Here is a 16056-nt window from a genome sequence, read left to right as displayed (position 1 = left end):
GTGTCTCAGGGCTGAGCAGGTTGGAGGGGGGATCTGGACATGGAGATGGGGTTGGTTATTAAGGTGGGCAGAGCGATTTCAAGGTCAGGTGATTCTCCTTGTGCCACTCACCATGGCACTTAAGGCTGGCACCAGTGTGCTTGTTGATCAAGACTTTTTTTTAGGCTCGACCCAACACCTATAGCAGAGTTCAGCCACTAGAGGGCAATATAGTCCATGGTGCCAACATCGGGCATTTCTTCTCACTAACGCAATTGGCACACTGGACTGGTAAAACTACAAAGAAAAAAGAAACTTAAAAGAAATGAAAAGTCAAACGAGCCGAGCAGTTTGTACCAATGAGCAGCGGTGGTCTTGGGGAGGGGAGGGGCGGGGCCACATGTGGGCATAGTGTCTCCCCCCCCACTCCTTTTCTGCCCCCTTCAGTGGCCCATTTTAGGCCTGTGCCCCCTCAGCACTGGCCGCTTTCTCATCTTCAGTTTATTTAAAAGGGAGAAGTTGGTTAGAAGAGGGCAGTGGGCACACTGGCAGCTGATGGTGCCCATCTCTTATTCGGACTTCAACTTTGTACGTCAGGCTTCTTTTATTTATTTAATAGCTGATGTCATTGCAGACCTCGACACTGGGGGGGTCACAGGTCTCCATTTACCCACCGGGTCAGCTGGCGAGATCCGACTTCGTGTAGACAGCCAACCACAGTGGTGCCCAAGGCTCTTATTTTTTAAAAAAGATCGCAGGCATCCAGTGGGAATTCCAGCAGGGGGCTGAGTGAGCCAACGTGGACCTCCAGGGCCAGATGATGACGATGATGATGTCGGCCCACCTTGCACATCAGGTGAGGTGGCACACTTCAGCAGTTTCAGGGTTCAAGCTGGTGTGACAGGCTGGCACTGTCCTTCAGGCCTTGGCATGCTGGCATATCCTTCAGGCCTTCTTTGTCCGTCTTCAACACGTCACATGACCGGTCTGGAATGTGTTGGGTAAAGGGGTGTGGCAAACAAACCTCTGGCCACTCCCACTCAGCACTATCTTCAGACTAGGGGCGGAGTTCAACTCTCTTGCCAGATGCCATCCCATAATCTCCTGCAGCATGCAGTAGTGACCTCTGCACCAAGAAGGTCAGTGGCATCCATGAATACATCGCCCAGAGACCATGGAAAGTGGCTGGCACTGCAGAGCGGAGAGTGCACGATGGTGAAGAAAGGGTTAAGAGGAAAAGCTGGTCCACGGGCGAGAGTCGAAACAAGACCCCAAAAATAAAAAAGGGCAAACCCTGGCACTTCAGCAAACCAAACAGGAAACATTCGGGAGCGGAAAGCAATGGCGTGCCAGTCTACTGCAGGGGAAGGATGGGCGCAACCGTCTGCATGCCAGGCTGAGGTACTGATCCGGTGGTCCACCTGAAAGGACTTTGGAAATGCAGAGTGGCAAAGTGCCAGTCCTGCAAGAAGACAAAAGTATCCTCGCCAGGGTCATGGAAAGGATTGTCACTTGTGTGCCATTAATGACCCAAAGGCAAAGTGCTGGTCTAAATCTCAGAAGTGACATTATGCCCAATGTGACAGTTACAGGCACAGAAGTGGCTTTTTACTGTGCCACGGGTGAAGCTCTGCCCGCATACTCAGTTTGTGCTTTGGATTGTCTTGTCAGATACCAACTTTGGGGGCGGGGGGCGGTCCCTCAACTAAATTTACATAAAGGGTAGCGTGGCCCACGGGCACAGAAGGCCAAAGACGCGAGGACCGAGAGGAGGAGGGCGAGACCTGCGGGTGGGCAAGTCGACATTCTTTGACCAAATCGTTTCTTGTTTGATTTTTTCGCCACCGTTTTCTCGTCGACTTGATGTTTGCGTCTTTTTGACAGTTTTCAGTCCCCTCTCCTGGCGGATCGCTCCGGCGTTGCCTTTGACGTCTGCCTGGGGGGAGTGGGAGCCAAACGTGGGGGGGCTTCCGAGTCCAAAGGAAAAAAATGGGCAGACGTTTTCCGTGAAATAACCGTTTAATTCCAATTCAAGACATGGCCAGCAAGGAAATATTCATGCATTTATTCCTATTGGTAACTTATAATACATTAAATGCTGCTATCGTTACAAAATATAAAAATATGTAGTAACTCATTTACACCATATATACACTAAAATACTTAACTTAAGGAAATTGATTTTATGTACAAATAACAATTAAATTAAAATCAAAGCAACGGAAGAGTAGAAAACAACAAGCAGGAAAGAAAAATGGCAGAGCTGCACAATTTTGAACGGTTTTGCATTTCTAGAGTGCAGGGCTTGGAGGAGGCGGGGACACGAAAGGAGCCAATGGGAACGAAAAGAAATCCAAAAGAAAAAAGAAAACAAAAACAACTTCCAATTGAAATGTCGAGACGGGCAAACATGCAGAGAGGGGGCTGTGCTGTCCATAGCGGAGGGCGCAATCACAAAGCGAGCGGAGACCCGTGAAAGACCAGCGGAAGGGGAGGAGACCCAACGAACATTCGCCAGACTGTGGAAGTGCAACTGCGCAAATTTTACATTCGAGGAGCGAGGGAGGAGGGGACAGGAAAGGGCGGGGAGAAACCAAAAAGACGCCTAGGAGATGATGCAGTTCTTACTCTTCCTGCGTTTTCGGGTGTGCAGCTGACCCCGCCCACCAAGCGCTTGGGGGCCTCCAAGCACCGGCGATCCGTACTTGTGCAGAAGCTCTTCGCCCGTGAGGTAACGCAGCTGGACGGGCCTCGGTATCGGCTCCCCTAGGAAGTAGCCTTCATCGTCCGATTCCGAGGAAGAGGAGCAAGTGGAACACCAGTCGTCGTCGTCGTCGTAATCGTCATAGTAGGCGCCCAGTCGGTGCCCGATTGGGTTTTGCAGGGTCAAGTCGGAGGTGGTCCGTGGACACTGGATGTAGGGGTCTCTTTTGTATCCCCTTCCCAAAGAATCCCTGCCTCCGCGGGGTAACATAAATCGATCGTAGTCCTCGCGGATACGCAGCTGCGGCCGCTCCCGAATGTGACTGTGCCTCTCGGCAGCTAAGTGAAGAGCGTTGTCGGACCTCGACCTCCGAGACCGCCTCGAGCGGTGATGGTGGTGGTGTCGACGCCGCCCGTCGTCTTGTCCACTCGAACGCCTGCGTGTTCGGTCGCTCATTGGCGGCAGCCTGGTGATGTTCTGGCCACTCATCGCGTTCAGGGCGTCCTCGTCTTCGAAGCCCATTCCCTGTGCTGCCCTCGTTAGCGGTGGCGACCCCTGGTATTGCACGTTGTAATTCAGCCTTTCCTCGGGTGCTTCCACGTCTCGGTACTGCGGTATGCAATTTAAGCTCCTTAAAGATTCTGAACTTTTAAAATGCACCGAGGAATTAAGCGTCCCCATGTTGCTCTTCTCGGACACATTCATTCCGGAGTCCTTACTTAAATCTGGCATTGAAAATCGGGATAAATGCTCCTGACGCTTGTTGCCTCCATCTACGGAAGTACCTACGTGAAGAACAAAAAAAAAAGGGGAGGAGTTAATTCAGAATTGCGCCTTTCAATGGTTCTGTAGACTCAACAACCTAGGGTACAAGATGGGGGCACGTCGAAGGGTGACACACGCGCCTCAGGGACTCGTCTTCAAGTCGCTCCTGGAGGTGCCGGGTGTGCTGACCAGAATGAATGGCAACTTCCTGGATTGCTGAGGCTTAGCGTGTGCCCGATGGCAGAGAGGGAGGAACTCCAGGGCGGGAGGTGGGCAAGGGCACCACCACTCCCTCCCTAAAGCCCTGAAGACCCTCGCACTTCAGCAAAGTTTAGGGTCGTGAGACGAGAACGTTGATCTTTAGCTCCTCCCAGGTTTCAATTCTTTTCTCTTTTTTTTTTTTTTTTCGTAATTCAGTAAATCGTATCTCTCTATCATAAAACAAAATCTTGGGACGAGAGACGAGACGTGACTTTCTCAGAGAGACACTTTCAGGTCCTGCGAGGTGAGACTAACCACCGGAAATAAACAGAGAGGACCCCACAACGGTGATCTGCTAACAGCCCACCAGCTCTCATTGATGTGCCTTTGTGTCCTCGTCACCGTGATGGACACCTGACCTGACCTGACCTGCCCAACCCTAAGGTGGCCCACCATTAATACAAAGAGCACATAAATGAATATTCAGATTCAGTGATAACAGGACCACCTATGACGGCACTTCACTTCTCGTGTCTGGACATCTTGACTGATTAATCGTATTTTAAAATCGTTTACTGTCATTCATCAACACAAAAATGTCATTAGAATTAAATTAAGTGTTGTCACACTTCCTCTGGGGGGCGCCCCACACTCTGGTCTCGGCCCCTCTGTCTTTCTCCCCCAGTATGTGTGTTTCCCCACATTGTTGAACGTATTCACAGATTTTCTCGTTCACGGGGGTCCTGTGCCCCCCAACCCCGGCACATCCCAAGGCCCGACTGCAGTCAATTGTTCATCTTTGTTACTTGTAAAGGTGGCTCATTGGCGAGAGTCGCTGCCAGTCACTCTCAGACCAGCTTAATGTGACTCGGGGGGCACACAGCCTGTCCCCCACAGCACGGGGGTGCAAGGCAGGAGTAGACCCTGGAGGGGCTCACTTATAGGGCCAGTCAGCCGAAGCTGTGTGTCGTTGTGGGAGGGAAATTTGTGGTGAAGGTGGAGTTCCAGAAATGACCGTCATGGCCTCCTGAGCCCCCTCAGAAGCCAACGATCTGAGCTCACTTGTTACTTTAGCAGGCTCTTTGCTGTGTTCTCACACTTTTCATGATTTCTAAACCTGGATGTGTGTGTGGCCGGCGGTCCCATCCAGGGTGGGCACTGCACAGCTGACCCGCTCCCACAGACGCTGCATGGCGGCTCAGAATGGTCGTCGTCACTGATGACAGGTGCAGGGTCTCCACTTACCAAACACAGAAAGGCTGGTAAGCGATTCTCGTTGATGACGGCGGCCGTGCCGTGTTCCTGCGTACGGAGAGCCCTGCTGTCCAACACCAAACAAGTCGCCACCATCGTCAGTCGCCCCCCCCCCTTTATCCCAGTCACCCCCTGCCCTTCTCTGATCGCCCTCCTCTGCCCTGGTTTTCAGCTTTATGAAATGCCCACCATTATTAACGTATTAATAGAACTAAGAGCTTGCAGGCCTTCACTTATCCACCAGCTTGTCATAAACATGGATGGGACAAAGCAAAAAACGATAAAATTCCGCCTGCCATTGCCAGGCTTTCAACGGAATCAGAAAGTATTGAGAGCCCCTCACTTTCTGCCCACTTTATTGTGTTGTAGTTTAAATTTGAAATGGATCGGTTTGCCAGTTTTGCCCATCAATCTCCATACAAAAGCCCAGAATGACAAAGCGACAACATGACCAGAAAGGTTTACAAAGTCATCAAGAATCGAACTCTGTCATTCCGAGAAGTATTTAGGTAGAAGCCCTTTTGGGTTGTCTTGTTCCGTCTCTACAAGCTCCGCACTCCTTCATCCTGGCAGAGCCTCTCAAGCTCCGTTAGTTTTGATGGCCATCCATCTTCAGGCCTCTCCACAGACCTTCTATGGAGTTTACATCGGGGACTGAAGGACACTCGGAGATTTGTCCTGAAGCCTCTCCAGCGTTGTCTGCTTTAGGTCACTGAAATGTCGCCCAGTCTGGGGTGGTGTGCCCTCTGCAGCAGGTTCTTCTTCAAGGACCTCTTGGTGTTTGGCTGCATTCCCCGGTCCTGTAATTCTGACCAGCCCCCTCGTCCCCATAGCTTGATGCTTCACCCACTGCTCGTCACCTGCCTGATACCATCCCTGCGGTGGTCTTCAACAGACATGGTGCTTGGAGTTCTGCCCAGAGTTCAGTTTTTGTCTCGGGAGACCAGAAGGTCATCATCCTCATGCCCTCTAAATGCCTTTTACTTCAGAGTAGCGTCAGTCCAGCTCGCTACCATAAACGCCCGACTGACGGACGGAGTGCTGCCAAGATGGCCGTCCTTCAGACAGGCTCTCTAATTTCAGCAGAAGACCGAAGAAGTTCTGTTAGAGTGACCACTGGGTTCTCAGTCACCTTCCTGACCAAGGCCTTTCTTTAGCTGGACGGCCAACTCTGAGGAAAGTCCTGGTGGTTCCAAATGTCTTCCATTTGACAGTTCTGAAGGCCACTGCGGTACTGGAAATGGCCAGAGCTTCACAGACAGTTTGATCCCCTCGCCATCATCCGATCTCCGAGGTCTTCCCTTGGACTTCATGGTTTTGGTGTTTTGTCACCTGATCAGCAGTGTGAATTGTGGGCCTTTCTCAGGGATGTCCAGTCCATTCAGTTTGTCACAGGTGGGCTCCACTCAAGTTCTCCGCACATCTCAAGTAGAATTAAAGCAAACAGGAGGCGCCTGAGGACAACGTGGTGGCCCACAGCAAAGGCTCTGAATACTTCTAGGATGAGAGACTTTCGTTTTTGCACACCTTTCAGGTCACGTGTTGTCACTTTGACATTCTGGGTTACCAAGTGTGGACTGAGGGGCAGACGTAATCTACAAGCCAGTCAAGTGTGCAGAGAGTGCAGGGGTCTCCGTACGTGTGGCTCATAGACAGGTCCGGCGAAGTCAAATGATTTCCATACACAGCAGACGAGTGAGCGGCGAGCGGGCCTCGGGCGTCACAGGAGAGCCGTGATGGGCCTGCGGAGTTCAGTTATAAAACCTAACATGAAAAACAACTCCGCCGAAATTCTGTTTCACTCGACAGCCTGAAAGCAAACATCGGGCAGGAGATTATTCAGCCGGGACGGCTGCCCCCAATCTGTATCGCTACGTCTGCCTCCGACGAATGGCACGGTGGTGTAATGGCTGGGCGCTCTGCCAAGAGACGAGCCGCTAAACACAGGGCTGCTCTCCAGCCACCGTAAGTGGGCACTTTCAGTTCAGCCCAACGCCCGCCGTCCCGCTTTACTTGTGAATGATGTCACAAGTAGGCGTGTATGGCGGGCGCTTTGAATGAGTGAAGAGCAAGTGACTGGCTGGCTGGCTGGCAGAGAGGGCACCCCACTGGCACATGAGTGGGCCACACAGAGTTTGAACACATGGTCTCTTATTCCAGGTGTCTGCGGCTCTCTGTGTGAAGAACGCCTCCCTAATGTTTGTGCGTACGTGAAAATGGCAAATCTGCCCTTCGGCTTCCAGCTATGACCTGCGTCCTTGATGTCGAATTTATTTTAAGGTAACAGCTGGGACCCACTGGACTCGAGCCCCTCATAACGTTCAACACTTCAGTGGTGTCCCCTCTTAATCTCCGTTTGCTTAAAGTAAGAGCAGAGCTCAGACCCCCCAGTCCTCCAGTCCCCTCGGCTCTGGACTTTCTCTTTTGTCTTTGTTGTAAAATGGAGACTGAAACTGACCACAGCCCTCCAGGTGCAGCCCACCAGCACGTGACCCCCTATGGCACTATATAACTGAACATTCTAGTAACCTTCTTAATGACATCATCCCGCTCACTAGTCCCGACAGTCCCACTATTGACATGTGTCATCCTCATCAATTAGGCGGGTGCGGAGGTTCATGTCTGCTTCTGAAGGCCTCAGCCCACTATGGCCACCTTGTGATCGTCTGGCGTTTATTCAGAGATTTGGAACCCGGCCAATACAGTTAAGTCACACGCTGTCACGTTTTAGTCAGCGTCTCGGCTCTGCCTGCAATGTCACTTCGTTTATGGTGATCTTTCTGATGTCCTTTAGTTGTCATTTCTTACGTCTCAGCCGGGGTGCACATTCCTATTTTAGGTCTTTTTTTTGTTCATTTGTGATTCTGTCATCCAAGTTAATGTTGTTACTTCTGTCATTTACTTGCATTGGTTTATTTTTATTTTATTAGGTTTGTGTATCCGTGCCGGTGTTCGCGTGTTCCTTGTATTTTGTGGGTGGGGCCAACTGTCCCAGTCCTGTCAAGGGATGAAGACCCCCAGGGTCTACCCTATAAAGGCTGGGGAAACAAGCAGGTCATTAAATGTGCTAGTGGTGTTGGTGGGTTTCTGGGGGGATCAGAGCTTCAGTTTAAACTCTGACTCCCATGAGGCTTCACTTTGCTGTTAGTGGTCTGCACTGATCATTCCGGAATCATCTATTGAAAAATATTTTAGAGAGAAAAAAAAAACATGTTTTGAATGTTTAAAGCAGGGGGTCTCCAACGCCAGTCCTGGCTGCAGGTCTTCATTCAAACCCTTTTCTTATTTAGTGACCAGTTTTGCTGCTAATTCACTCTTTCCCTTTATTTTAATGGACTTTTCTTGAGACTCTGACCGCTGAATTGATTCTTTATTCTATAAATGCCACCTAAACATAAATTTGATGTGAAGTGAGGGAGCCAACAGATGAGCAACCAACTTCACTCCGTTTCTTGGCTGCTAATTAAACCCGCTATTTCATTTCATGGTGCTCGCTCTTTCTGCCATGGCAGACATTTTCTTTTTTAAGAGTGCTGGCTGTCAGAATGTTTTGTGGACCTGAGCAGATCAACATCACGGAGGCCTTCACCTTTCTTCCTTTTCAGTTATGGTGTGATGGCCGTGGGTTGTTGTTGATGTGTTGGTTCGTTTTGTGTCTTAATGTTGTTTGGTTGCTAATTAAGGGGCCCGAGTCTTAAGTTGTGCATCAATTAAAATGAAGGCAAAGAGTGAATTAGCAGCAAAAACGGGTCACTAAGTAAGAATGAAAACCTGCAGCCACTGCGCCCCTCCAGGACTGGAGTTGGAGACCCCCTGAGATGTGGACTATGCGACACGAGTACCGCTAGTTTTCTTTTCGTTTTGTATGTCGTTTTTCTGCATTGGTCGTTTTTGGCTTCTATCATATCGTAAACGTTTTTCTCTCCATTCTGCATAAAAACACGGAATAACATTTTTACACGACTCCAACCTCATCCTAAACAAGCCAGGAGCATCTCCGGTGTGTACACCACCATTGTGTGAACCGTTAGACCGTCACATGGCACGATTCACAGCGGGAGCTAAATGACCGCACATGTGCCATCCGTGTTTAGCGCAGAAAAGAATACTCTTAAAAGTGGATGATCTGCGCATATTCAGAGAATCCTAAGCATATTTGAACGTACGTATGATATCGTAAGGCTTCAACCATAAAAAGCCCTCGCCTGCTTATTTTATTATTTTCCTCTTTGCAGATGCAAACCACCGACATGTTGCCTCTAAGCTTAACAAACTTAGTCAAGGACACGGTGAACTTTGGGAAGGCCTTCACCACGCGAGGAAGCAGGACAGGCCGTGTGCTTTCCCTTACAGCGGCTGGGCCTCTGCCTCCCTGGACAGGTGACGACAAGCCAAGGAAAGTGTCGAGATGCAGACCTCTGGCCTTGAGGGATTTACTTGACTGGGTCCGCTGGTGGGAATCGATCAATCGATCAATCAATCGATCATCAGGCCTCAGACACCTGCACAGGGTTAAGGAGTAATGCTGCAGAGTTTCAGTCAGGTGATGGGCATTAGGTAATGGGGTGTGAGGAGCAGGATGCAAATAATGATGGACCAGGACCAAAGCTACAAGGTGGCTGGGAGTCAGAGGAGGATGAGTAATGGGGTCTATGATAAGAACCGTAATAAAAATATGGGCGCTCTTCATTTGAATAAAGCTCGATTCTGCTGCCTTCCCGAGACTCCGTGTGCCTTCTTTGGGCAGCGTGTATTCGCCACATTAGTAGGATTGTCATTTTTGTTCATGCAGGACCCCCAAGCTCAAGTCCCCAATAAGTACAAACCTGTGATGTTGGACAGCGTGAGGGATTCCATGGAGCCTTGCGGAGACTGTGCCATCGGCGTGAGCTCCTCGGTAAAGCTGAGCCCGTTGATGGGATTCCTAGTGCGGCACTGCTGAGGGAGGACTTCTCTGTCTCGCTCGTAGCGATGCAGGCTCACGGTTCTCTTCTCTGAAAACCCAGGATTTGCATTGTCGTTAAAACTGCTCTGAGCCACCAGCTTGGGTGGAAAGTATTCCTCTTGATTCTCGTGAAGCCAGCCTTCAGAGTGGCCCTTCATTGCCGGCATGGAGACCCTCTTCGAACTCGGCTCCTTAAGCCAGGCTTCAGGCTGCACCCCGGCACTCTGCACGGGATTGTACGAAGTTCGGACGTTGCACTGGCTCAGGAGCTGCAGCGGACTCTGCGATTGTTCGTTTGCATTCCCAAACTGGTAGAGCTCGTCTCGGCTCTTCCATACTTGTTGCTCACGGTTCAGGCTGGGGGCTTTACTTGAAAGGCTTAGCAAATCCATCTGCAGTGACAGGGGGTCTATATCAGTCGAGAACCGGTTTGAAGCAGCCAGCATGGACGCCGAGGGCCTGGGCTCAGATTTGCAGCTGTTTTTACCAATTTTAGCACTTCGGCGGGACTCCCGTGATCTTGCGCTCTGGAAGGCCGAGTCGGAGGAGTCCGAGCCATTGGGGTCATCTCCAACACTGCAGGCTCTGGAGCAGAAGATCTGGCCTTGCTTGGGGAGGAACGGGCGGCCCAAGAGCGACTTCTTGCACCGTGCACAGCAGAAGCAGTTCTCTGTAGCGTGCCAGTGCTGTCCGTCGTAGGTCATCTGGCCTTGGTCAATACCTGTGGGAGGAGATGGAAAATCCAAAGAACACGATTAGAATTACTGAAATGACTACGTACACGCGACGATAAGCTTGACCTGTCCTCACTCGAACGTTCAGCAAGCAAAACGGAAACTAATCAGAGCTGTGATCTCCTCAGAGGGTCACTTCCACCAGTCGTTTATCAGGCAGGGGCTGGAGACTTGTCGTGAGTTTATTCCGCATTCATTTTTTTTATTACGCCTTAAGCACGTTTTTTTGCAGCCATTTTGCATTTCCTCAAGTTTGGCAGTGGTTATGTTCAGTTCTGATGACATCTTGTTTGTAGACAGTGCTGCCGTTTCATGAGTCCCATCGCCAACACTGCAGCAGGGTAAAGGGTCACGACTGAAGTTCATTCCCGCTTGACGACGCTCTGCTGTGCGTTTGCTACTTCTAACATTTGATTCTTCTAATTCCTGATCTTTAAGCCCTGAGTTTTGTAAACTACCATTTCCCGTCTCGTTTAGGTTTTGTCAAAAGTATATTTTGACTTTCCAGTAACGATCAGAGCCTATATTTTAACGTTGTTTCTTTCCCCCAGTCATAAATATTACAAACCCCTCTGTTCTTTTGCAGAAAGAAGGAAACCAAAGAAAGCACTTAAAGAAAAAACAAGACCACCAAAACTACAAAACGCTACTCAAAGTCATAATAAGAAGTTTGTTTTTTGTCTGCTGAGTGAGTTTTGTTTTCATTCTACACTTTCTAGGATATACTGTATGTGTGTATCAGTAAATGTTGTCCCCGTAAGATAAAAGGGGAAGGATGAGGCAGGGAGACCGCACCCCGAGACGGAAGTTTCCTGTTGTTTTCCACCAACTACATCCGGGACTGTCATTATTTAAACTAGAGGAGCGTAAAGGACGGGGAAGCGAGGAGAGAAGGAAGGGGCCATTATTTACAGTCCTTTCCACCCATCATCCCGTATATTGCGCCATTCCTTTACTTGCTTTTCTCAAGATCAACATTTATGGCAACCTGTGCAGAGAAACCCCGGGGTTTGGATTCACACCAACCATTGCTGAGGACACATATGGTGAGGTCGTTTTTGTACTGTCGCGAGGAAGCCAGTCGTCAATATCCACTGGACTTTTACAGCTTTGGGACTCGCTTATCATAGACGTTTCATTTGCTGTTTATTATCAATCTGTGTTCGTGTTAATGTGCTGTGATAATTCGTTTATTGTTTAGGGGCGAGGGAGGGTCTTTGTAAATAGTATTACTGTTGAGTGAGTATCTGTGCACTCGTGTATGTAATAATATTTATATATATACTGTATAACTATATACACACACAGACAGTGGTACCTCAGCATACGTCCGCTTTGGTATACGACCTTTGTCTGGAATACGACTCATGTGCGCTACCCTCTTGAGAGACAAAGCCACGACTGCCCACGAGCGTCAGGATGCCAGTTGCTAGCATTCAGTGAACAACCCGTGCTATAACTTTCTGTGAATTTTCTTGTGATTTTGTGTTTTTTTCGCATAAATTTGAATTGATTGTTGAAAAGTATGAAGGTGGCATGCGTATCTGGGATTTGGCCGCTGCATACTGTATGCCGAGAACGACGGTATCTACGATTGTGAAAAACGTTATTAAAAAGTAAAGTGAGGTTAAATTGCTTTTGTATTTATGTATTTTAGTATTAAGCAGTGTTTAAATTATTTATACAACCCCATCAATGTATAATATGCCAATAACAATAGGATTTTTTTTTTTATGGGAATGGAGTAATCATTTTCCCTTTATTTCTTATGGGAAAAATTTGTTTGGTACAAGTCAAAGGATCTGGAATGAATTAAGGACGTATACCGAGGTACCACTGTGTGGTGTGTGTGGCCCCCGGCCGGGAGGACGTGAGGAGGGCTTGTGCCTCCTCCAGACCGCGAGGGGGCGTCCGTCCTGGTTCTGTTGGGGGCCACGGGTTGAGGGCATGGAAGCCCTTCCCTGTAGGGGCCCGTGGTCACCGCCAGGCGGCGCCCCGATGCCGGTTTATCCCGTGCGTTGCCGGTCGGGCAGGAGCCCGGCCGGGACGCCTTGGAGGACCGGAGGAGGGCGAGTGCCTCCTCCAGACAGAGTGGGGGCGTCCGTCATGGTTAGGCAAGGGGCCTCGGGTACAGGGCTTTGAAGCCCAGCCCTGTAGGGACCCGTGGCCACCGCCAGGCGGCGCCCCGGTGCCTAATTATCCCGGGAGCCCGGCACTTCCGCCACACCAGGAAGTGCCGGGGGGAAGACTTTGTGTGACGCCCGGAGAGCTGCCAGGAAGGCAGCCGACACTTCCGCCACGCTGGGGCGTGGCCAAGGAGCAGATGGCGGAAGCACCTGGGGCTCATCCGGGAGCCTTATTTAAGGGGCCGCCTCCCTCCAGTCAGTGGTGGAAGTCGGGAGGCAGAAGGACTGAGCTGGAGAGCGGACAGGAGGCGGCCAGGAAGAAAGGCACAGAGACTGTGGGCCCTGGACTTTGGGGGATTCGGTGCAAGAGGCACTGGGGTTCGTGAGTGCACGTGACTTTGTATATTTGATAATATTGTAAATAAACGGTGTGTGGGGAGCAAAATATGATGTCCGTCTGTCTGTGCCGGGGCCAGCGGTCACATGTGTATCTATATAATATATACTGTATAAATATATATATACACATACAGGTGTCATTGGGATAGTGGTGGTTTGTGTGCACTTACATATTATTAAGTATTCGTCTGTCTTGTATGCATAAAATATATCTGCATTTGATTTTACATTTCTGTCTACTGTTTGTCCTTTTTTTCCCCCCCGACACAATGAAATAACAAGCAATCTGTAAGGAGTACGGCTTGTTATCGTCTTGAGAGTCTTCAGGCTAGCCGAGGTAACAGTCTTGGTAGTGTAGTGGCCGGTCAGTCGTTACATAAGGTCAAAAAAGCACTCTGTCCCTGGTCTGTTGGCCTTTTTTAATTTTTGTTATGTTAAAAAAAAAAAAAAAGTTATCTTTGATCAAAAAAGTGGATACTTGAAAGAATGTGCCGCCATCTTTAATAGGTGTACAGATATAAGAGTTTTGAACAACAAAAACTAAATTCTACTTATAACAAAATCCCCAAAAAAGCAGAAAAGGTACAAAACAACATAAGAGCAACTGGATTGAGCTCCTAATACAATCGCTCTCGTGATTCAGCGGTTCTCTTCTTACAGTGACCCATAAACAAAGCACAGCAGAAGTCGACTGTAGGCTGGTATCAAAATGGTGTTAGGATTGACTGGTGGTGCTTCAATACGGCCGTCGTGGCACCGACTCTACAGCCCACGTTACGAGTGCACTGCAGGTTCGCTGTGGCATTTCACAGTTGAGCCTGGCAGTCTACCAATGGGCCAGGCTGGAGCTGCAGCCCCCTTTCTTATAACATCTTTATTTCTGAATTATACAACTATGAATCGCTGCCAGCCTGTAAATGGTGTGGTTTGTGGTTGTGATGCGACGTTTGTTGTTTTTCTACCTTTTTTTGAGGTCAGTTAAACGTTTAACACGTTAAGGTGAGGCTCTACGGTTATTTTCACCTGCACACCGCTCTACTTCTGCTCTGCTGATTGAGGGGCAACAACTCTTCAGCAATACGACTTTTTCAAACCTCGGCGCAAAGTGTGTGGCTGTAGTACGTTAGGTTCCTTTTATTTTATTATGTACGATTTAAACATTTTTTTTCTTGTAAGGCTCTATACCTTTTCAGTGCTCATTTGCATACATTTTGGTGCTCGTATACTCTGTATTACAGTAGAAACTGCTGAATTATGGTAAGGTGACTGAAGTGACAGCTGACTGGATTTGCCCCGCTGTGGTGTCGTGGAGCGTTTTCTTCTGAGGTGTGTCACGAACAGTTGCGGCTCAGCACGACACTGATGGCGATTTGATGATTTTGCTCACTCTGATGGCAGCCCTGTTGTGTTGCAGTTTCCTCAAACCGTTAGATAAACCAACCCGCTCATGCGAGTTGACGACTGCGGGTAGACGGGACCAGGAGCTTCTGGGGTGGGCCGCAAGGTGCATTCTGGTCAACGGCAAGACTGCTGACTACTACTTACTTAATGATTCCTGTGCATTAAGGGTGAAATTTTCTATTGGCTGTCATCATCAATGTAAGGATTTTAATTCGTTCACAATGTATTTATTTTTACCAAGTTACATACTGCAGTGGGTATCAAAAATGGTACCAAATTTCAGTACTTTTCTTTGTCAGTCATTTTCCAATGCGCTTTTCTTTGTATCAAAATTTTAAATTTTGGTATCGTAACAACCCTAGTCGACTGTACGTACGGGTTAACATCTCCGCAGCCCTAGTAATGGCAGGTTTGTTTCATTGAGGTTTGTTGTTTGCGTCTGCTCAGTGCGTCTCCCCATTCAAACTTATTCTATCAGGAACTTTGTTATCTCCTTGAAAAACACGAGATTCAAATTTCCTCTCAGCCAGGATTACAGATAACGTAGGGTGACTAACGGATTAAAAGAAGAATGTCCTTTTTGGGTGGCGTCTTCCTTTAACTAGACGGATTACTTCAGTCTTTTTTTTCCCCCTCGGGGTTAATCAGCCATTCCACTCGCTTTTGTGGCTTTGGCTGTAATTAAGAAATGCTGTTCTGAGGATTTCGCTTCTTCCAGTCCAGCCATTTACGACTGTGAATTTTTCAAATCCTGTCACATCACATGTTTCCAAGAAACAGGCCTGAAACAAGTTGTGGAGATTTAAAAAAAAAAGAAGGGGGGGGGATTTCTCCTTGTAGACAAAAAAAATGTAATCTTTTAATATAAAGTTAATGATGATACTGGTTTGTTGCTGGAAGACCTTTAGTGTGGATCGCTGTCATCTGTCCATAATGAGGTCGATGTGTTTCATAAATATCTACTGAGTGAGCGAGCGAGTGAGCGAGCGCCCGCGTGTCGAGACCCCCGGGATGAGCCGAGTCAGCAAAGGGCCGCATTGGTGTCTGTGGTGGAGGCCGATGGGCTCAGTTTAGGGGCAGCCTTTGTTTGAAACATTTACTGCATTGTGAAGATTTGCAGTGCCCGGCAGGTCCACAAACTGCTGGCAGGGAGCCCCTTCAGACTCGCCCGCGGGCTCCTCTAGTTTCCCACGCCATAGACACATTTGCTGCCTGCCTGCCCGCTCCTTAGGGAGATCACATTCATCTCCTGGGGGCAGGCAGTGGGGGCCAAAGGTCAACTGGTTTCATCTTCTATCAACAGCTCCCCACCCATGAGGACAGCAGGTCTGAAAACCCCAGTGAACGGGTAGAGCAGGGGGTCTTGTTGGTTCCTGGCTTTCATTCATTTTCCTTTTCGTTGTTGTTTTTGGATTTGTATTTTTCGTGTGTTGTTATGTGTTAATATTAATGATTAACAAGTACATAATTGTATTTATGTTCTTCTTGTTCATGGATTGTGTAGATGGTCTTCACGACTTGTGTTCTGAGGGTGTGGGGGTGCCCTGT

General features: G+C 48.9%; 1 protein-coding gene across 4 annotated transcripts in view; it reads right to left on the bottom strand.

The window, feature by feature from the left end:
- Nucleotides 1-1979: 1979 nt before the first annotated feature.
- Nucleotides 1980-16056, bottom strand: part of prickle2b (prickle homolog 2b) — a 156740-nt gene continuing 142663 nt past the window's right edge. For all 4 annotated transcript variants that reach the window (XM_039773032.1, XM_039773031.1, XM_039773034.1 and 1 more), the window contains 2 exons: nt 9730-10569; nt 1980-3468 (listed from right to left, as the gene is read on the bottom strand). In XM_039773032.1, coding sequence (XP_039628966.1) covers nt 2585-3468; nt 9730-10569 — 1724 coding nt within the window. In that variant the 3' untranslated portion in view covers nt 1980-2584. The remainder of the gene's footprint in view (nt 3469-9729; nt 10570-16056) is intronic.

This window comes from Polypterus senegalus, chromosome 12 (assembly GCF_016835505.1).
Source record: "Polypterus senegalus isolate Bchr_013 chromosome 12, ASM1683550v1, whole genome shotgun sequence".
In the NCBI taxonomy this organism is placed as follows: Eukaryota; Metazoa; Chordata; class Cladistia; order Polypteriformes; family Polypteridae; genus Polypterus; species Polypterus senegalus.
The sequence above is the reverse complement of the archived record's forward strand: the minus strand, read 5'-3'. Positions and strand labels throughout refer to the sequence as shown.